The following is a 22,959-nucleotide window of genomic DNA, read 5'->3' on the forward strand; positions in this document are numbered from 1 at the left end:
TGCAGCCCACCAGGCTCCTCCGTCCATGGGATTTTCCGGGCAAGAGTACTGGAGCGGGCTGCCATCGCCTTCTCTGTGAGAGAATCCTATTTCCTAGCTATTTGAATTCATAGTTATTTGAATCCTCTCCAGCTTGTTTATTTTGTTGTTGTTGCTGTTGTTGTTGATTACAAAGAGGTAATCAACAATGAAATATGCATTTACTGCACAATTTAATATCAATAGAAGTATAGTTGGGAGGAGAGGCATTTATATGCAAAGACACAAATCTGAACTATTAAATACTTCTTTTGTAGGGGACACAATTACTGTTTACACATTAGGAAAGATAAAATCCTGATCCTCAACTTCAGGTACTTAGATAGCTATTCAAATATTCTGAATATTTTTATTGCTACAGATGGACTCATTATGATTTTATAGTTCACAATTTCAATTCTGGGTTCTCAAAGCAAATGTTCAGAAAATGAAATTTTCCCTGCAACTCACTATAAAATGGTCTAATTCTCAGCAAAGGAAGGGATGTAGTAGAGAATTGTTTTTGCTAAAGAAATGTGGATTTTGTTAGGGTGATACTTACTTGTATGAAATCATATATTTTAAATAATTCAACAGGTTTCATTTAGTTGTTTAAAGGGAGATGAAGAGAGAGGTATGAAAAATCTCCAATTTTAATTTAAGGTTATGAGGTATTTTGAGAATCATATAAATCCAGTCAGCAAATAGTAATTGAGATTTCACTCTGTGCCTTGCTCTCATGATTTAGCCTTTTTAAAAAACTTATTACGTATGTTCCAGCAAACACATACAGAGAAAATCTGAGATCTAATGGATTTACGAGGTTTCTAGACTCATCGGCCAAGCTAAAAAACTGTAAGTGGTCCCTAAACATGATATGACTAAGCTACACCAAACCAGGGTGATCCCTAAATGCCAAAGTGGGTTGTCAGTATAGAAGTCATTCGCTTACATCTGGCTCAAAACCAGCAGCAATAAAGTCCATTTTGTTTTAAATAAAATTAAATAGGAAAAATCATTTCATTTAAAATTTGATGCCCACATGAAAACAAAAGTTGTTGAATATAACATATACTAGACTGCCCAAATTTATGAAAAGCAAGAGCATCTAATGGACCTAAATTAATCAGGAAAGAACTTGCAGAAGTGAAATGCCTTATAACTGAGAGAGCCTAGAAAATTATAAATTGGCTAACACAGAGAAGATAAGGTAATTTCAAGTATGACACAAGATTAGCCAAAGTTAGTGTATTTACAGTAAACATCAGGTCTAGAAGAGAATAAAATTTTAGAAACTGAGGTAGTGAATTAGAAGGTTCAAAACTAGAATTTTAATCGCAGTATTTGCATAGAATCTCAGGGCTAGCAATTTACTTCAAAGTTATGTAAAAGTCAGCATTATCTACTGTTGCATGGGCAACAGAAGACTTCTCTTCAGGCAGTGCAAAATCTAGCCATGGAAACAACTGGTTTGAATGCTTCTGATTTTTAATCTTCATTATTTCTGGAAAATCTGAAGGCTATAGAGATATTTCTCATACAATGCTAAAAAGAACTTGATAGCTCTATGCATGTAATCTTCATCAGTATTAATCAGGCCCCCAAGGCAAAGCCTCTGCATCAACAGGAATATCTATCTCCTTCTTGCATTAAATATGCCTCTGACTTTTCCCCTGTGCATCTGAATCCCTTACCAGGAATACTTTATAGAGTTAAATTTAGAAAGAAGAAACATTCATTCTTCAACTGTGATCAGTTAAATAATCCTGGGCAAAGGATATTAATACCAGTCTCTTAGCTGGTATGTTAACTCCTTTGGGATGGGCTCTCTGTTACCTGCTTTATTTATATATTCCCTCCCATCCTCCCTTGCAGAACACAACAGATTGTTTTAAAAATTGTTTTTATTCCGCTACCTGCCCCGTGTAATTATATCACTCAAGAAATGCTGGTATTGAATTTCTGTCCTCTGCTTTTGAATCAGATGAAACACCTGCATAGCCACTAAAAAAGAAAACGGACTTAGTCTGGGGCTTTTCAGGTTTTGGCCTGTTTATGTTCGATACCAAATGGTAACCAAATTATACTCACAACCTGGGGAGCTGCAGGTCTCATGAATCAGAGATCTAGAAAAGCCCTCTGTCTTCTGATGGATGTTGCTATGGAGATGTCTGTTGTGTGTGTGTATGTTCGGGTGTGGAGGTAGTAGGGAAGACAGGCGTGATGATTCAGAGTGATCAAGTCTGGATTTTATCATCTAAAGATCTGATAAACATTGTTGCATATATATAGATATCACTGCTATGAAAGCAAGAAAACCAGATAAAGGGTAAATAGGGAATCCAAATTAAAGTCTAAGTATCTTAAATTATTGGCCCCAATCAATTAATTTAACATACATCTTGGAGATCATGCCATATTCATAGCTAAATTCTTAATATCTTACACATACCTGGCATACACCAAGGACCCTCAAAAAATATTTGTTGAACTGAATTCTGCGGGAGAGGTAGTTTAGATAGTAAAGCTCTATATTATATTTTACAACAGTTCATTTGTGAAAACCCTTAGAACAGGAAGGATTCAAATCTGGAGATGCACTGTATCCTGCCTGAGGGCTCAGCAATATTTATTAAATGAATGAATGAAAATCTGTTCTGGTATGGACTGGAAGAATCCTCCCTTTATAGTTAAAACTTCACTTAATACCATATTATGACTCAAAGTCTGAAAAAAAATCTGACTAACCAGGTCACACTTACTTTCCTCCCACACAACTGAGCTTCCAAAGAAATGGAACACACTCCAGAAAGAAAAGGCCCGACATATCACTGCTTTGTCCCTATGCTAAGAACAGAAACCCAGAGAACTTCCTGTATCCAAAGCCACTTGCAAGACACCAAGCAGTCAGTCTTCTACAAAATCTGTAAATCATTTTAGGATAACAAATGAAAGATTTTACTTTTGTTATACTAATATTTTTTCATGAATCTTAAATTTCTCTAGAATTAACAAACAACAACAAAAAAAAATGTTTAACGGCTCTCCTTTTCTTTTAAAGAAAAGGAAAATGAAAATTAAGTAACCCGAACAATCAACTAGAAAATTCTATTTATTTCTCTTAGCCTTTGAAGAAATAAGATCCTAACCCAACTCCAGCTTTGAAATGCTATTAAACATACACAGAAATTCGATGATATCTGTTCTCTATTATATATATAAATGTAAATTTTTAACTTATAGCAAGTCTCAAAACAGACGACTTGGGAAAGTTGATAGGAAATAATTAGGGGCTGCAGTTGCCTACTGGACATTATATCGTATATAGCTCACTATAAAGAAAGACCATAAAACATTGAAATGTATCTGGGTGCAAATGGGGAACACATTGAAGCTGCTAATTGCCAAAGTCCTCTCAACTTCAGCACAGTAGATACATTTTGAAGCATCACAGCCGTTGACATGGCATGGTTCTGTACTAATTTTGTGTTTACTATGCTATACTGCTGCACAAATTCTCTAAACACACAATGAACAAAATTAGTATAAATATAATACCATGTTAACTGCTGTTGAAATCCCATGGAAAAAAAAAAATGTTTTTTGGTTGTTTGGTTTTGGTTTGGTTTTGTTTGCCACTTAAGAGTTAGAATAGTTCATGAGGATTAAATGACTTTTGTGGCTCCACTTTGGCTTTATGTTTTTGCTTTTTTGTTGTTTTTGATGTCAATCCAATATAGAAGTCTTCATGCCCTCACCCCCTGTCAATTTCATAGATTCCACTGGCTGCTACATATTTTCTGTTTCTTCTGGCGGTTAATCTGGGTGTCTAACTGCTCACTGTTAAGTCCTATTGAGTTTTCTTTAGCTAGTCAAGGAACTGACTTTAAATTTCCCCGGGGTCTTATGGCTCCTTCCATGGGATTTGATGCTTTCGACTGCACAGTGATATTTATATATGTATTTGCATACATATATAGATATAGGAAATACACACACTAACACACTATAATATATATAAAACACATGTATATTCACATATATGTATGTATTGTTTTTTGCAAATGAAAAAATAAAGCAAGCAAAACAAGACTGACCTAACCTACCTGTACTCGGCTCGCATTCAACGAAGTCTTCGTCATCGCTTGAACATTCAGCAGATGAAACAAGGTCATCTGATGTTGGCTGTGCGTGTCAAAGAAAAAATAATGAGATGGGGGCAGAGAGAGAGAGATAAGGAAACCAATGAACAAAAGCACCAAAGACTCATCATTGTGTCCTGCCTCCATCACCATTACTGTCTCTCTTCTCTAAAGAGGGCATGCTGTAGGGTAGAGAATTTTAACTCCTGTGTAGCTGTGGATGGCTCTGGGTCCAGACACTCTGGGTGGGTCTCATGGGAAGCTGAGTAACCCAAGGTGGTTCCAGGAGGCTCAAGCCTATCCCATCCCTGTAGATCACATTTGCAGCCTGACTCTATCCTGACTTTAATTTCAATTTTGAGAATCAGAAGGGCAGGAGAAGGGCTGTTGCAGGTGGTGGCAAGAGAGCAAGCCAGCACAGAAACGCTTGGCAGTGTGGAGAGAGTTTCAGTGCATATGGTGTGCAGTCTCAAGTGTATGATTTGGTGGTCGCCAATCCATAGGCTGGCGTAATTAATGAACGCCGCGGAAGGCAGTCTGTTCGGGGATAGCATAATGACTTCTCTTGCCATCAGCGATTTCTTCATGTAATTGCTGCAATTAGCTGAATTAGTAATGTGGACCAGCAGACAGACACTACAAGACAGCCTCTGGACACAGGTAAGGCTGTATCTGAAAAGAGCACAAAATTTCTGATTGTAACAGTGGTAATTCAATTTGAGACTTTTTTTTTTTCTATTGAATCCTGAAGAAATTACCCAAAGACAGGGAATCTGCTGCTGCAAGAAATATAAAGGACTGTGGGCATGGTCAGTGAGAAGGGCCCTTGCTAGACAGTAAATAAGACTACTTTCTGTACCTGGTATATCCTACATGCACGATAAATACTCTTTAAATCAACCCATCAATCATTAATCTACAGCTCTCGTCTAAAAACCAAACTTTTGCCCTACTTTGTGCATGAGTATTCAAAACACAGCAGTTGTTCAATGAATGCTCATTGTTTTCTACTTTCTGATGTTCATAGTATTAACTGACTTGCTAGTCTTATTATTCCCAAGGCACTGAAGTCTCAATCCATATTCAAGAGGAAAAGCAATTACCACTCAGATGCTCTGCTAGACACATATACAGGCTTACTAGTTATAGTTATTACTAATTAATGAGACACAATTCTCACACTGATCCTTCGGGACAGGGATGATTATTATACTTTTAAAGAGAACTGAAGTTCAGAGAGGTTAAGTGAGTTGCTAAAAGACTCACAGCTGGTAAAACACATAGTGAAGGTCTGAACACGTGCATCTTATTTAAAAGTGGCATTTGTAGCTCCTGTAGGCTTCTTGCATCCCCTTCTTACAGGATGCTATGGACCAAACTGTGTCCTCTCCCAAATTCGTATATTGAAGTTCTAACCCCCTTGTACCTCAGAATGTGACTGGTATTTGGAGATGGGGTCTTTAAAGAGGTAATGAAGTTAAAAGGAGGTCATTTGGGTAAGTAAATCCAACATGACTGCTCTCCTTGCAAAAAGAAGTGATTGTCTCACACACACACACACACACACACACACACACACACACAGGAGACCATGGGAAGGCACAGGGGAAAGACAGCCATCTATAAGCCAGGGGAGAGGCCTCAGGAGAAACTGGACCCCTGACAGCTTGACTTCAGAATGCCAGCTTCTAGAGCTGTGAGAAAATAAATCCCCCTTTTTTAAGCCACTCTGTCTGTGGTCCTTTGTTATGGCAGCCCTAGAAAATGAATACGCATGACAACCTATAAGCTTAGTGTTTCCAGACAATGTCCTTCTTGAAATAGACATAAGAGGCATAGGATCGCTGAACATAGCAAAGCACAGTAGAAAAACCACATTAGGTAATTGATTTCGCTTAATTGACAGCGGCAGAGAGGTGCCTTAAACCACGTTCTTGATCTTTATTCTACACTTGTCAAGGAGATACTTCAACCCCTGCTCTCCTCCTTAAAGTTAATAGAAAACTATTTTTCAAACATTCTATTTTTATTTTCAATTTTCAAGACACTAGTGACATGTACATTTCACTTCCAGCAACTGACGCTGGCATTTGTATCCTGGAGCATCACTATTTGTGTCAGAGATCATAAGCTCACTCTTCTGGAGTTTCTGGCGGTGATAGGGCCAGTACATGTCCATTTCCCATCATTTAGGGAAGGGAGGTGGTAAGAGAATAAATATTAGCTGTGCAGATGCAAAGGTTAAATATAGGGGAAAGGCCACATTTCTCCCAGCAATCCTGATTCCAGCTTGTGATTCATCCAGCCTGGCATTTCGCATGATGTACCCTGCATATAAGTCAAAGAAGCAGGGTGACAATATACCATTTTGACAGGCCCATTTACCAGTTTTGAACCAGATTGCCAGGAGGAATATCAACAACCTCAGACATGCAGATGATACCATTCTAATGGCAGAAAGCAAAGAGGAACTAAAGAGACTCTGGATAAGAATGAAAGTGAAATAGTTGGTTCAAAATTCAACATTCAAAAAAAGAAGAACATGGCATCCAGTCCCATCACTTCATGGCAAATAGAAGGGGAAAAAGTGGAAACAGTGACAAATTTTATTTTCTCGGGTTCCAAATTCACTGTGGACAATAACTGCAGTCGTGAACTTGAAAGACAGTTGCTCCTTGGAAGCAAAGCTATGACAAACCCAGACGGTGTATTAAAAAGCAGAAACATCACTTTGCTGGCAAAGTACAGTCACAGCTATGGTTTTTCCAGTAGTCACATATGGATGTGAACTGGACCATAAAGAAGGTTGAGCTCCAGAGAACTGATGCTTTTGAACTGTGATGTTGGAGAAGATTCTTGAGAGCCCCTGGGACTGCAAGGAGATCAAACCAGTCAGTGCTAAAGGAAATCAACTCTGAATATTCATTGGAAGGACTGATGCTAAAGCTGAAGTTCCAGTACTTTGGCCATCTGATGTGAAGAGCCAACTTATTGGAAAAAGACCCTGATGCTGGGAAAGATTAAAGGCAAAAGGAGAAGAGGATGACAGAAGATGAGATGGTTAGATAGCAAGCACAGACTCAATGGACATGCATCTGAGCAAACTCTGGGAGACAGTGAAGGACAGGGAAGCCTGACGTGCTGCCGTCCACGGGGCCACAGAGTCAAACATGGCTGAGCAACTAAACAACAATGATAACACAATCATTGATAGTTCTAAGGCATGCATTTTCCATGGGGATGACACCACTCAGCAATAGTTGTTGTGGGCAAAAGGGGGAAGATCTTAAATATGGAAATGGTTTGTGACCTGCCAAGGGCCACAGTTCTTAAACAAATATACTGTATACCTGATAGGAGAAGGCAATGGCACCCCACTCCAGTACTCTTGCCTGGAAAATCCCATGGATGGAGGAGCCTGGTAGGCTGCAGTCCATGGGGTCGCTAAGAGTCGGACACGACTGAGCAACTTCACTTTCACTTTTCACTTCCATGCATTGGAGAAGGAAATGGCAACCCACTCCAGTGTTCTTGCCTGGAGAACCCCAGGCACGGGGGAGCCTGGTGGGCTGCCATCTATGGGGTCGCACAGAGTCAGACACGACTGAAGCGACTTAGCAGCAGCAGCAGTATACCTGATATTAAGATTTTATGGAAAACAGCACTTGAGGGGGAATGGCCTAAAAATCTCCTTAAGGTTGATAACACATTTCTAACATGTAATCAATTGGAAATTAATTGTTGGTGACTTGATTATAAGAACCTTACAGAATGGCCCATATAGGGCTTAACTAGCTTTGGTCACTGGAAATGAATGAAAACTGCTGAGTTAATGAAAATCTAGCAAGTTCACCTTAAGAATTGAAGGTCAGGTAATAAAGTTTAAAAAGGCCACTGAGCAAATGTATGAAAAGAATGCAAAACTTCAAGAGAAACCAAAAAGGTGTTAACATATTAGGGGAATCTTTAACATTGTAAAAACTAACTGAATTTTTATCAGCCAAAAAAACAATGCAAAGTTGTTTTTTTGTTTTTGTTTGGTTTTTAAGATAAGTACTAGGCTCTGCAGTTGAAGACAATTTCCTCACTTTGCTCTTGGCTTCCTCTTAAATATGGAAATGGCTTGTGACCTGCCAAGGGCCCACAGCACTTAAACAGGCCCACAGCCTCCTCCAACACTACAAAAATTCTCCCCGCTGTGGTTTAAGTGACACTGTCCCCAGCCCCTATTCCCCTTCTCCATCACTACCTCCATTTCTGTGCGCACAATGGGCCCCTAACCCCCAGGGCAGGCCCCACATCTACACTCACCCATATCCTCACTCCTCTTCTTTCAGTGAAGTGAACTGGCCATGCCCCTCTTCCCAGAGATTTTTTTCTTTTTTTTAATATGTGTATGGATGAGAACAATGTTCCTCCCAGACAACAGAAGCACATTTTGCCAGAAGCTCCTATGCATGGTGTCTAAGAACTGGAGATGACAGGCCGTGAAGAGTGGGCCTGCCTCTAGACAGTATAGTTGGCAAATCCCAGCTCCTAAACATACAGTCTGTGAGCTGGGAGAGCCAGTTACTTCCCCTCTTCAGACCTCAATTACTTTCATCTCTAAACTGGGATGAATAGAGCCTTTTGTCATCACCTGGGCACGTGATGTAAAAGTAATGTTAAAAGTGAGACTCTGTTTCTGGCATATGGTACATGCTCAATAAACATTAAAACTAGCTAACTCAATCAACCAGTCAATCAACAGGGACATGGAAACTGGTCCCTACTCCTAATTTACATAGATTCGCTATCTGCCTTTGCATTCTATCTTTACTGATTTATCCCCCATTAGAACTGCTCTTCCTTGTTGATAATTCCTGACCTCCACTAGTGATAAAAACACCATTTCTGGTTGGATCAGCCATGAAGAGCGGTCAAGAAAAATATACTGAAGAGCATGCCAAGAGAGCTTAAAAGTTTACTGGAAGATGAAGTCAGTTTCCAAGGGCTGTAGGTCCAGACATTCTGCAAGGGTCTTATATGAATTCAACCCTTTCCTTTCTGTCTCTCAAACTTCACCATCACCATTTATGGCCACAGCCACTGAAATCCCCAAAGCAATTACAAATATCGCAACCCCCTCCTTGCCCATTGTGGAAGACAATGTTTATCTGGAGAACCTGGCATTGGATACAGCCATGCCCGCCACAGAACACCATGCCCCTCTGCCAGGGGCAGCAAGCTTTGATTTGCAAAAGGCAGGATTAAGATCACTATATTTAGGGATTAAAAAAAAAAAAAAACAAAACTACTTCTGTGTCTGCTACCTGAAAACAACAGCAAAAATGACAAACCAAGGCTTTTGGATATACACTCAGGATCACATCCTAAAGTAATGTCTATTTGATTCAAAATTACTCTCAGAAAACCCAAGGCTTTTAGGAGCTTTTAATATTTCTTCTCTGTGCCTTTCCTCAGTTATAAGCGAATGCAGGGTCTGACTCTTACCCTTGGAAGAAAAGGCACATTTCTTTAACTATTGGTTCCCATGGGTGGTGGAGTACGTTTGACTATTGCAATATTACACAGACTCTGGATACACCTATCACAGGCATTTAGAATGGAACTATGGACTTTTTTCCTTAAATAAAATGTAGTAGCCCTAGGCTGTGTGTATGTGTGTGTGTGTTTGTGAGAGAGAGAGAGAGAGAGAGAGTGTGTGTTGGTGAGTGTATCTGTTTTCTTACAATCATAGTCATATTTCATTAATATTCATAATTTCTTAGAAAGAAGAGCAGTTAGTACTCTTGAGAGGAAAAAGATATTTGAACTCTCTAAAATCAGGCCTATTAATTTACTACTTAAACACTTGCTATATTCAGGCTTTGTGCTAAGCAGTTAACACATATTAATTTTCAGTACTCATAATAACCAAGGGTAGAGATATTTTAAAGACATCTGCTATTTCTAACTGCCCACCAGCCACACTTCTCAAATAGCAGTGTTGCCTTAGGAACTTTCTCTATTTGTGTCCTTGTGTGAGAAATGTTCATCAGGGTGCCTTGCGTGTCATCTTAACATTTTTTCTCCTCACAATGATTGTCTAAAACTCTCATAATTCCCAATGGCTAATCACTGCAGATGGTGACTGCAGCCATGAAATTAAAAGACGCTTACTCCTTGGAAGAAAAGTTATGGCCAACCTAGATAGCATATTGAAAAGCAGAGACATTACTTTGCCAACAAAGGTCCGTCTAGTCAAGGCTATGGTTTTTCCTGTGGTCATGTATGGATGTGAGAGTTGGACTGTGAAGAAGGCTGAGCACTGAAGAATTGATGCGTTTGAACTGTGGTGTTGGAGAAGACTCTTGAGAGTCCTTTGGACTGCAAGGAGATCCATCCAGTCCATTCTGAAGGAGATCAGCCCTGGGATTTCTTTGGAAGGAATGATGCTAAAGCTGAAACTCCAGTACTTTAGCCACCTCATGCGAAGAGTTGACTCACTGGAAAAGACTCTGATGCTGGGAGGGATTGGGGGCAGGAGGAGAAGGGAACGACAGAGGATGAGATGGCTGGATGGCATCACTGACTCGATGGACGTGAGTCTGAGTAAACTCCGGGAGTTGGTGATGGACAGGGAGGCCTGACTTGCTGCGATTCATGGGGTTGCAAAGAGTCGGACACAACTGAGCAACTGAACTGAACTGAACTGAAGCTTAAAGTGTTTACATACTGGGGTTCCTATATGTCAAATATCAACATTATCTGTAAGTCAGATAATGTTTCCTTATCTGACTTACTTCAAGGAAGACTAGAAGATCCATAAGCAGTCCCCAGTCAGTTTTTCAGTGGCTGAGTGATTAGATCCACCTTCAGCGATAACTATATCATCAGTTTTTCAGTGGCTGAGTGATTAGATCCACCTTCAGGTAACTATATCATCAAGGTGCTTTTTCATTCATTCACTCATTCCTTCATTAATACCTGATTAATATATTTTATTGCTATATTATATATAATACATTAATGCAGTATATATTAGCAGTATCATTTTATTACTGTATCATTTATTAATATTCATGCCATTTAATAAATATCTATTGACCACCTATGTGTCAAGCCTTGTAGCAGTAGGGATAAAGCGATAGACAAAGCAGTTTTTTTGCCCTGGGAATTCTCAGTCTCTGAAGAGCCTGTCTGCTAAATGGGCAAACCTGACAGAGCAAACTGGACGCTTTGACAAGAGGCAGCAGCAGGTACCAAGGGAGCAAATCACAGGGGAAGAGAGAGAGCTCCTAGGCCAAGGAGGATGTGGAAATGAGCCCTCGGGGACAGGCAGCAGCGAAGCAGGGGAAAGCTGAGAGCTTTGAAGAGGAGAAGGGCATCCTAGGTGAAATCGACAGTCTTTGCAAAGGCTCAGAGACATGAAAAAGCACAGTTTATTTGTATACCCGCGAGTAGTACAGGACGACTAGAGTGAAGAGGCGTCCCAGGATGACAGGATGACAGCTCCCTGAGTTATCGCGCTGTTCTTGCAAACTTGGATAATAAGCGTGAATTTAATATCCTGCCCTCCCGGACGCCTCTCCTTCTTCCCTTCCCCACACCTCACCGGTGTCATCCGTCACATTTCCTTAGGGAGCGGATACACGTGGTTTCAGAACACAGGCCTGAGTCTGACTGCACCATCCCCACCCCAGCCACTATGCAGATGAAAGACCTTTACTCACCTTCTCAAGGGGAGGAAAATATACTTCTGTCTCAATATATTAGCTAAGTCCTATATTAAAAATAATAATTCACACTACCCAGTTTTAAAATATGTATTTCATATTTTTAATCCACATGTTGAAAGTACTTGGTTTTGTATTAGGACTCATAAAACTAAAGATAGGTATTATAATAACTTTCAATAAAATATCTCTCTGGCAGGAGCCCTCTTTATTCCTTTCCTGAAAGATTTTTTATTGCATTTATATTCTTTTTTTTTACCCCCTACCAATGTTTATTGAAATTACCTTAGAATAAACTGGGACAGAAAAAAGCTCAAAACTCTGTCCACCCAAGTATATTTATAGGTATATTTACTTTCAATTCCCTCAGTTTCACAAGCCTGGCTTCTCATTTTCCACCAATGAGTTATTGTTTCTATAATCACCTGTTTCTAATTATTTACTCTGAAAGGCCCTACCTCATCTCAGTATAGGGATGGTTCCACACCATTCTTCATTGTTATTCATTATTTGGCACTGAGAAAAATATCTGCTGCCATGGTCTGAACAGTTTAAGAGAGTTTCACTCCTCTCCCTCCTTACTGCCCAGGTACCTATGTGTGATTTCAAAATTCCAGCCTTTAGCCCTTTATCTTTTACTAAGAATAAGCTAATCATTTTTGGGGGAGGGGGGTGGAGATAATCATTTTCTTCAACCCAGCTCCTTGGAAGCACGGTTATTTGACCGAGATTAAATGCAAGATAAAATAAGTCCTGCCACAGAACAGCTTTATGAAATTATAAATAACGCACTCAAGAATGATGATCGCTTTTCTTCCAGTGAAAAAGGAAAAGAGAAAGGCCCATAAATATTCTGAAGTCCCACAGAAAACAGCCATACATCTCTGCAGCTGCTTCATGCTAAAAAGAATTAAATTCCTTCCAATGCTTGGTGTTTTAGTTTTCTTGTCTCCATACTTCCACTCTGAGATGGAGCTGGAGTTCAGTATCTCATATGACAGAAGGTCTCACTATATTTAAAAAAAAAAAAGAATGTCTGGGATACTTTTAATTAAATAAGAACTCTAGATCAATCAGTAATCTTTAATGATATTTGAAAAGTTTGACCACCTCAATTTAAATGTATTTACTAAGCTATTCTTCATCAAACCGTTGCCACTGCATAGTTCAACCTTTGAGCACTGCTAGTAGATCCCCCTCCCCATTACACACACAAACTACTGGATGAGTTTTAGACTGCACCAAAGGTGAAACCCTGCAAGTTGGGCAAATTTGTTAGAAGTGATTATCTCATCCCTCTCTTCTTCACCATCAACCCCACCACTTCCTTCAGTTCAAACCCAGTCCTAAAACAGTCCTTAAAGCATGGTAAGATTGTATGGGCATGATTATCTCTACCTCACTTTATTTTTTAAAGAGTTTTTTGATGTGGCCCATTTGTGAAGTCTTTGTTGAATAGGTTACAATATTGCTTCTGTTTAATGTTTTGGTTTTTTGGCCAGGAGGCATGTGGGATCTTATTTCCCTGAACAGGGATCAAACACACCCTCTGCATTGGAAGGCAAAGTCCCAACCACTGGACCAGCAGAGAAGTCCTTATATCCTCACTTTATTCTTAACATCCTCTTTATAGTCATCTTCAAAAGAAGCAACCAATACCATGATGAGAAAATGAAATAAATCATTTGAACTTGTCATATTCAAGTGTAAAAGACAGGAGCATGTCATGAGGCAGGTTCAGAAAAACAAAAACAAAAGGTCAAAGTTCAGCCTGGAGAGGACACTTTCTGAATAACCCTTGAGCCCCACCTCTGTGTAGGTATCTTTATTGGAACCACACTGAGTTTTATTTTTTTCAAACTTTAATTTTTTTATTTTGTCTTGGGATATAGCTGCTTAACAGTGTTGTGACAGTTTCAGGCGAACAGCAAAAGGACTCAGGGATACACACACAGGTATCCACTCTCCCCCAAACCTCCCTACCATCCAGGCTGGCACATAACCTTGAGCAGAGTTCTCTGTGCTATACAAGAGGTCCTTGTTGGTTATCCATTTTACGTATAACAGGGAGCAACACTGAATTTTTAAAAAGTTTTCTGGAGTTCATGTCATTGTGGTTTTTCAAGACATTACTTTCTTCTATCTGGAGATAGCCCCTTGCCAAGTAAGATACGACTACACACATATTTTACTTGGCTCATATTTCCTTAGAATGAGAAGGTTTTAAGAGAATTGACCTGGGCTACAGACATTGCATTCAGCATGACCAAATTAGTTAATTAAAACTAAGCTCTGTCAGAAAACTGAATATAAAAAATAAAAGCAAGCAACAAACCAAGAAAACCCTCATTTTTCTGGATATATGATTTTATAGATGTATGTAATTACTCATTCAATCAGTCTTCCCTCAACAAACATTGACAACAGCCTATCATGCGTCAGTCACTGTGCTGAGGGGCTAGGCTGAGCCAGTCTCTGTCCTCGTGGAGTTTACAGACTGCCAGGACTGGAGCCAGGCCCAACGAGAACGCACTGAGTGACGCTAAACCATCAACTGTAATACAAAGCTTGAAATGAATATGAGGCTCATCAATGGCATTTACTACAAAACATTTATTATTCATTATCATTAAAGATGGTAGACTGTACAGGAATCCAAGCCAAGGTATCACCAGCTTCCCTCTAAACTCTGCCCACTGGCAATAACCTCCACATTTCCCCTTCCACCCCTGCCCCCCTGCTCCACACATATACTGGAGCAGAATAAAGAATGACATGATTTATAATAAATTGTTCTAATGAATTAACCTTTAAGGAAATCCCTTTGTAGACTCAAGATTTAATTAACAGTATAAAAAAACCAAGCTAAGCTCAGCCAAACTTTGTGCCAAAGATTGGCGTCCTTTATTTCTATCTTTGAAGTCCTGTAGGATTATATAAATAAATATGATGCAATATCTTTTTTTTTTTCTTTCAGATGGAAGATTTTTCTTCCATCTGCTCAAAAAAAAGGGTGGATCAAGGGAGAGGAGAGGGAGGAGGGAGAAGAGAGTGGGTAAAGGGGGATTAATCTATCTGTTGTTCAAGGCAGCCTGACAGAGGCAAGAGGAGTATTGAACCACAGAAGATTAACCAAACTTCAATGTACCTTCCCCAAAGCAGGAGGAATGTAATGCTACGTGGTGTTCCACTGATAAGCAAATCCCTCTAAATCCTTTCAATTTATTTCTTGGCCCAGAGAAATTACATATTATTTAGAAGGCAGGGGAAAAAAAAAAAAAAAACTCCAAAAAAACCCACAGCTACCCAACCAGACACATCTTCAGGAATCTAGATCAAGAGCCTATTGATTATGTGCACACAAAGGTCTGGCTTTAATGGATGCTTTTCTTATTGGTGCAGCCCTCTCCAGGACTGCTAATCAGAAAGGCTTGGCTGCGTTCCTCTGTAAACTCTTCCGGCTTTCACCACAAACCTTGTTTGGAGTATGGAGGGTCTAACCATGACAAAGGAATGCCAACAACTGGAGCTCAAGCTCCAAAGATCTAGGGCTTCCCTGGTGGCTCAGATGGTAAAGAATCCGCCTGCAATGCAGGAGACCTGGCTTCGATCCTTGGGTTGGGGAGATCCCCTGGAGAAGAGAATGGCTACCCACGCCAGTATTCTTGCCTGGAGAATTCCATGGACAGAAGAGCCTGAGGGGCTCCAGTCCATGAGGTTGCAAAGAGTCAGACACGACTGAGAGACTTTCACTTTCCAATGACCTAACCTATGTTTCCTGCTTGCTCACCTTCTTGTTCCCTCGTCTTTCTCTCTCTCTCTTTTTTTTTTTTTTTGAGTTGGAGATTAATTTCTAAGCTGAGGTCTTTATCCTAATGATAATACCAAAATCAAGCATTTGTTTTTAGAGGGTGAGGGACCAAGGCCAAATATTAATATGACCCACAGTGACATAGGCATCAATCAATGGATGTTGAAATTATGAAGAGTCTGGATTCTGCAAAGCATCACTGTGTTTTGATGGTATGAGTCATTTATCCATGTTTATTCTTTCTTGCTCCACAGTTCAGGAAGAAGGAATGAGTTTGGAGGAAAAAACGAGGAAAAGTAAAGTCATATTTCTTTGTGAACTCATCTTCCTCTTGGCCCTCTTTTTCGTTGCTTAACCTTATCACTGAACACAGGAGACATGGCCCTTCCTTGCAGGTTGAGAGCACAGCTTAGAAGACTTAATAAGCCCTAACATTAAAGGATAGCAAGGAGTCACAGAACAAGGTCATTCCTAGATTTCGGTCAGCAAGTCTGAAAAGAGACGTAACATAGCCATTCAGTCCAGAGCAAGTAGCAGTGGCTCTCCGTTTTCGGTCTTACGATGAACTAGGCGTGCCAGCTGAGCGGAAGAGAAAGGAACGAGGCAACAGCCAAATGCTGGGGACCAAACATAACCTTGTCTTTATCTTGTCAGTGGTAGGCCACTTACACCAAAGAGTGTGCAACACACGTGAATGTCCAACAGTTCTGGAGGGTAGAGGAGAGTTGAAGATCGTTATCTTGCAAAACTAAGCATGTTTGAAGCCCATGCCTAGTAAACAAGAAACTAAGAAATGCAAGCTCAAGACCATGTAGAACGAACAAGAAGGAAGAGGTATTAGTACTATCCAGAACTTAGCATGTGGCACAGAAAACTTAACCCAAACAGTCAAATGCAATGGATTGAATGTAAGATACAAGTGAGAGAAAGACAAGGTTGTCTATTCCTCATTACTCTGAAAAGAGAACCTCCTACTCAGCCATGTCATGTATCGTGAGAAAAGTCAGCTATGGGTGTCAGAACCACAGCAGTGGTTGAAGCAAGGTTTGTGCCTCTGACACTTGACTTAAGGGTGATCTGCGGTGAGTAAGCCTGAGTCCGAACTGGAGAGGACAATGACAGCCAACTCAAGAACCTGACATCAACCCCCAAGAGAGAGAAAATGCAAAGGAGTTCAGCTGGGTAATGAAAACCGACCCCTGGTTACTCATCTCTGGAAGACAGTACCAACCTCCCACAGAGAAAGATGGGGAGACAGATTCAAATGCAGCTCTTTGATTTGTATTATAAGTCCCAACTTAGAGAAAGTCTTCAGGTACTGTTCCACGAGAAAACTGGGAACCCAGATGGACTCAGTTACCCTCCAGAAGTCACTTTCTTGTTCTTAGGCTGCAACTAGCCTTAAATGGATGACCCCATGCTCTATACAGACTCAAAACAACTTACAAAACCAAACACAAGAGACTTTCTATGTGGGAAGGGACAAGACTACTCATTTCTCATCGTTTCTGATGGACGGCAAGGCTAACAACGTTTTCCAGTTTCAGTTTATAAGCAACAGCACCCATTTATTATTAAAGTAGGTATCAGAAATATAGCAGGTGTCATCCCAGGCCTGAGACCTATGTAGTCACATAGGGGTCTGTGCTCGCAAGGACCTTGTGCTTGGTCTAATGATCTGCTCTCACCATCTTGAAATCCTGAACCACTTTATTCCTGAATTTGTGTTTCATAAGTTCAACAGGAGAAGGGAGCATGTGCACAAGCAGATGGGATGCAGACCATATGTGCGTCCACCTCTGTTCCAGCCACCCCATCTACACAGACAGCCTCCCATGCCACACAAGCACAAGAGTCTGGGGACCCCTCCTAGGTGGGAGTAAAATGAATCCAACATTTTTATTGAATTCTTCCCTTAATATTTCTTCCTTCTTTCTTACTTTACACTGGTTCCTGTGGATTTCACAGCTGCCCCTGAGGACAATTCTGCAAAATGTTTTCGAACAGGCCAAAGAGGTCTGAGGTGGTTTTCAGAAATTCAAATTATAACAAGTAGTTTAGGTATGGGATCATTTGTGCCTTTACTCCTGGCCTCATGACTGTGGGGTGGATATAACTAGCCTGATTCTCTCCACGGTACTTTGGGAGAAAGGACTCTTGCCCTAGGATGGCTCCTATATGGGCACAGTTCCTATACTGGGATGGCTTCTCTATGGTCCCTGCTTCCTGCCTCTCCTCTCCTCCAGATCTTTCTAGACCATTGTTTAATAACATTCCAAATAATATCCCATTGTAAGTCCCATGCCTTGGTTATTCCCATTTCTTCCCAATTCTGAGAAGAGTTTCAATGCAACCGCTTGAAAAAAGAACCATGTTAGCACAATTTTTTGGAAATTTTTACCTCTTTAAACATAGACAGAGGCAGTGGTGGGTGGCAAAACCAGAACCGAGAACAGATTAGACAGAACCGTGGAACTCTGCTAGCACTGACTGAGGCGGACTTCCCTGTGAGATCCTGGAGAGATGGCTGGTCCTAGGAAGAGTGGGCTGCCCTTCCAACCTGGCCCTCTCGGAAGAGAAAATCAGTAAGTCCTGACTCTGCTGAGTCAGTGGCATCTTTAAAAACTGTCAGAAGAATATTTTTAATTTACACTTGGCCTCTTTGAAAGAAATCAATATGTCATTTGACAGGATGTCTTTCTTATCCAAGCGTCTTTATTTAGCTTTTCTGTAGGTTTTCCCCCCTTAGTCTTCTAGGGAGCAAAGGAAAAAGTGTTTTGTCTGTATTTGTATTGATTTAATCACTTCGAGCAGAAAATAAACAGCAAAATACAGCAGAGTAGCTTTAATGACAATCTTTTAGGGATCAAGATCTCTAAGCAACACAGCTTTTGATTCTAGGTGATTGGAAATAAACAGAAATCAATAGAACAGGATTACTGGGCAATAAACAAGAGAAACCACATTTATAATTTAAGAAGCTTCTTTTCATGCATTCATTACTGAAGGGGGCACTTGAGCCCTATTCTATTTTTGCAGCAGCATAGATTTCCTCCCAGCATGGTGTCTTTTCACTTTCTTCTCTTTTTTTTGAGAGTTACTGAAAAACAGCTTCTTTAACATTTTTCCAGAAGCTCCTACTTTCCTAAGGCTGCTCAGAGGAACAAAAACACAAAAGGAACTCTTAGCACACTAGACCAGGGTTGGTTTCTCAAGCACTTTCCTTTCCAGACCCCTATATATCCAGAAAAGTGCCTGGTGAGGAGGAGGCCCCCGGGGGCTCTTGGTGGGAGAGGGCGGAGGGAACATAATCCCTGCAGACAAAGTATTTTACAGTGAATTGTCAAAGACAAGTATTGGAGACATAATCAATATCTGTCCCACTTTTCCTCCCTTCCAGGGCTAGCAATGTCACCAGCCTAAGCAAGCCTCCTTTGCAACTAGTGGTGGCCATGTGGCATTGATCAGGACAAAGTGATGATAAAGCAAGTCTTTGAGGGGTTCAGGAAATGCTTATTCTATTCCTAATAAGAGAGAATGACTTTCACATGTACACCCATGGCTGATTCATATCAATGTATGGCAAAAACCACTACAATATTGTAAAGTAATTAGCCTCCAATTAAAATTAATTAATTAATTTAATTTAAAAAAAAAGAGAGTGACTTGGCTAGGCCAACTGCTTTCCCCTCTTCCTTGAGTTTGGATGGGATATTTGGAGCTGCAGCAGCCACCCTGCGGCCATGAGGTGGCAAGCATAAGAGACAGGAGAAGGAACGGAGGAACTGACTCATATGTTGTCAGATGTGTGATATGAGTCCAAACAAGCAGTTTTCCACCTTTTAGCCTCCAGAATTCTGGTTAAGTGAGAAAATTTATCTCCTCTTCAGTCACTTCAGGTTAAATGTTTGTTTTCATTGTAGCTGTTTAGTTGCTAAGTTGTGTCCAAGTCTTTTGCGACCCTATGGACTGTAGTCTGCTAGGCTCTCTGTCCATGGGATTCCCCAGGCAAGAAAACTGGAGTGGGTTGCCATTTCCTTCTCCAGGGGATCTTCCCACCCAGCGATCAAACCCATGTCTCCTGCATTGTTGGCAGGAGGGTTCTTTACCACTGAGCCACCAGGGAAGCCCTAACTAAGGCTGAACACAATCGTAACAGAGAGAGCAATCCACAAAGAACAGACAGCCAGAGATGGAGACGATGCAAAGCACCGTGTGAGGGGGTCTCTGCTTCTGCTTCTCTGATGGCTCAGATGGTAAAGAACCTGCGTGCAATGTGAGAGACCTGGGTTCAATCCCTGGGGTGGGAAGATCCCACGGAGGCGGGCATGGCAACCCAGCCTGGAGAATCCCCATGGACAGAGGTGCCCTGGCGGGCTACAGTCCATGGGGTTGCAGAGTTGGACACGACTGAGCAGCTAAGCAGCAACTCACCAGTGGGTGGGGGAGGGGTGCATTTTAATAATATCCAGGACCAGAACCTGGAAATTGCCACAGTGATTACAGTGCTCTTCAATATGCCAATTCTGTGGTCTGATGAGATTCCAAAAGGGATTCAAAAGAGGAGAGCTCATTCTAATGTTGGGTAAGGAGAGAGAAACATTTTACCTTAGTAATATTTTCAATTGAAAATCTTATGAGTATCTGCAATCAACATATCCTAGACTGAACTGATCAGTTCCTCCCACGGTTGCCTTTCTTGCCTCTGATTGTCATGTCATTGCTCTCCAGGAAGGAGCCCAAACCCTCAGGCTCATCTTTGAGTCTTCCCTGCTCAGCATGATACCTTCAGACACCACGTCCAGGAAAGCCCATTTCTAATATTTTAAATGTCACTCTGCTTTTCGTTTCTACTGGCCTGGCTGCTTACCTGGATGAATCTTGAGATTCTTTAACCAGACCCCCTGCCCCTGTCTCTTCAATAAACCCTCCAAAGTGTCACTACATTAAAAATGAGGCTTTCAACATGCCACTCTCCTGGTTCAAATCTATCCCACCGCTTATCAAATAAAGTCTAAACTTAATTATCTTTTTCATTCAAGATCCTCCACCTCTGGGCCCCAAAGTAACTCTGTAGCACTATATTTTGCTACATTTGTCCCATGAGAACTTCCACATTCTGACTATTAAATAAATGTTTGCCATGCCTTAAACAAGTCTGATAAGTTCCTGACAATGTTCTGGCTTCTATCATTCCTTCCCCAGCTCTATTTGCATTTCATTCCACTTAAAGCTGGTAAACTCCTCTATAACCTTCTTTAGAGCCCAGCCTAAATTCATTTTTCATGCAGCTTTGCCCTGATCCTATGGCTGAAAGATAAAATACTCTAGCATGCTAACTCAGTACTTTCTTAAAATCTCACTGAACATATTTATTACATTCTGACTTCTAATGCGTATCTGGTTTATATTCCCTTCTGCTTAATTGCTACTTGAGAGAAGGAAGGGGTGTCATCGATAACCAGCTATAATATCAGGAAAGAGTATTGTGTTTGGGGTCTGAAAGCATCAGTTCGGCCCCTGGGGAGAGAGGCCAGGATGACTATAAGAGCTCTGCCTTCCAGTTTCCTCTTCTGTAAATCTGAGAGGACATCAACCTCATGCTATTATTATGTGGCTTGAATCGGTATCAGTGACTCAGAGATGTTACTATTTTGTGATGTGCTATTAATATTGTGATATGTATTATTAGTTTGAAATCACCCACAGGACTCTCATCACACTGGACTGGAGCTTAGGTGCATAATGGATCTTTCAATGAAAAGGAGATACTTGGGGAATGTCTGCTGACTTAAACAGAATTGGGCAAGCCAAGAGTCAGGTTTGAAGAGTGGAAGAGGGATGGAGAGGCAGTCTGTTTCCCATCCTTGTCAGATTATCATTCATTCTCACCTTTGGAGGTGTCAGAGACAGCAACGCCTTTCTAAGTTGTTCCTCAAGAACAGGAATTTCTCTGGAAGACTATATTGGCTTTCAAGATACAAAGTGTTCCTTTGGTCCAGACAAGACCCTAAAGAACCCATCTTGCCATTCTACAACCACGTACCAAGGAGTCAATTCCTTATTTGTAGGACTGTAGGTTTAAAGTAAGTCAAATATCATGTAGCATTCTGGAAATTAGGACAATTTAAAATTTTAATAGACTAGTTTTTGCAAAAAGTCCAGTAAGTGTCCCTCAAAGAGATTTGGGTCTTGCTTCTCATTATTCCAAATCGGCTTCACTGAGCAGAGCCCAGGAAAAACCAACGTAGGGCTCCTTGGCCACACTAGTCCTGTTGTCACGCAAATGTTTCAGTAGAATTCTTTCTATAAAAGAAAGAGGAAGTGCACTCGCTCTGAATAAATGCCCTCTAAAACGACTGCAGCAATTATGCTGTTTGTAAGTACCTCTGAGTCCATTAAGATAAACATCTATCTTTGAATATTCACATTAATGCACCAGACTGTTCTTTCTTAGATAAATCTTCCTTGAACACCACACTGTTATACAGTTTATCGTTCCTTGCTCTCCTTCCCTTCAACGCACACATTAACGCATGCAGGGGGAGATCACTGATAGAGTCCTAGTCACAGAGCACACATCAACACACAAGGCAGTCTCTAAACATCGTTAAATGCAGAATAAACACACTTCAGGTTTTAAATATCTTCATAGGCGGTATAGCCAGGAAAACACTGGGCAAGACTCTTTCCCACATAAGTTATATCTCACAGGAAAAGGCAATAAATGCTTGCATTTAAAATAGTTTTAACAGGCTTCCAATTGTTCATCACCTAGAGGTCCAAATGGAATCTAATTCCCTAGTTACTCCTCAGTGAAACAAGTTTATCTCTATACTTATCATAGGCTATATCTATGGCTCTAGTTGTATTTTAAGCTTGGGTACCAATTCTATTACTTCTGCAGCTATACTGGGAAAATGCTCAAGGATTCCCAGTCCTTATTCAGAGCACTCGATTCTTCTCCGCAGAAGTGAATGGTAGACACAACTCCATAAACAGTAAGTGGCTTTAACTGTCTCCTGTAGGTGCCACACTGGTTGTAATAATATCAGTAGGAGTAAGATTAAATTTGACATCAGTTTTTAACAATCAGTGCAGCAGAACTGATTCCTCAGAACAGACAGCGGTCGTAGCACTGGAGCTGGGTACTGGCAGCTTGGTCTGTCCCAGGCCTCCCTCTGCTTTGTGCTGTGGGCAGAGGCGAGCCCGCTAGGGGGCGTGCAGCTGGCCTTCAGGTCACCGGGGCTCTTGGGGTAGTGGCTATTGA

General features: G+C 40.8%; 1 protein-coding gene across 8 annotated transcripts in view; it reads right to left on the reverse strand.

Moving 5' to 3' along the window:
* NRXN3 (neurexin 3) overlaps positions 1–22,959 on the reverse strand; it is a 1,787,606-nt gene that overhangs the window by 56,280 nt on the left and 1,708,367 nt on the right. For all 8 annotated transcript variants that reach the window (XM_086319413.1, XM_086319414.1, XM_086319424.1 and 5 more), the window contains one exon: positions 4,125–4,203. In XM_086319413.1, the coding sequence (XP_086175539.1) occupies positions 4,125–4,203 (79 nt within the window). The remainder of the gene's footprint in view (positions 1–4,124; positions 4,204–22,959) is intronic.

The sequence above is a fragment of the Bos grunniens genome, chromosome 10 (genome assembly GCF_055505025.1).
Source record: "Bos grunniens cultivar Pamir isolate PY7600 chromosome 10, Bosgru_T2T1.0, whole genome shotgun sequence".
Taxonomy (NCBI): domain Eukaryota; kingdom Metazoa; phylum Chordata; class Mammalia; order Artiodactyla; family Bovidae; genus Bos; species Bos grunniens.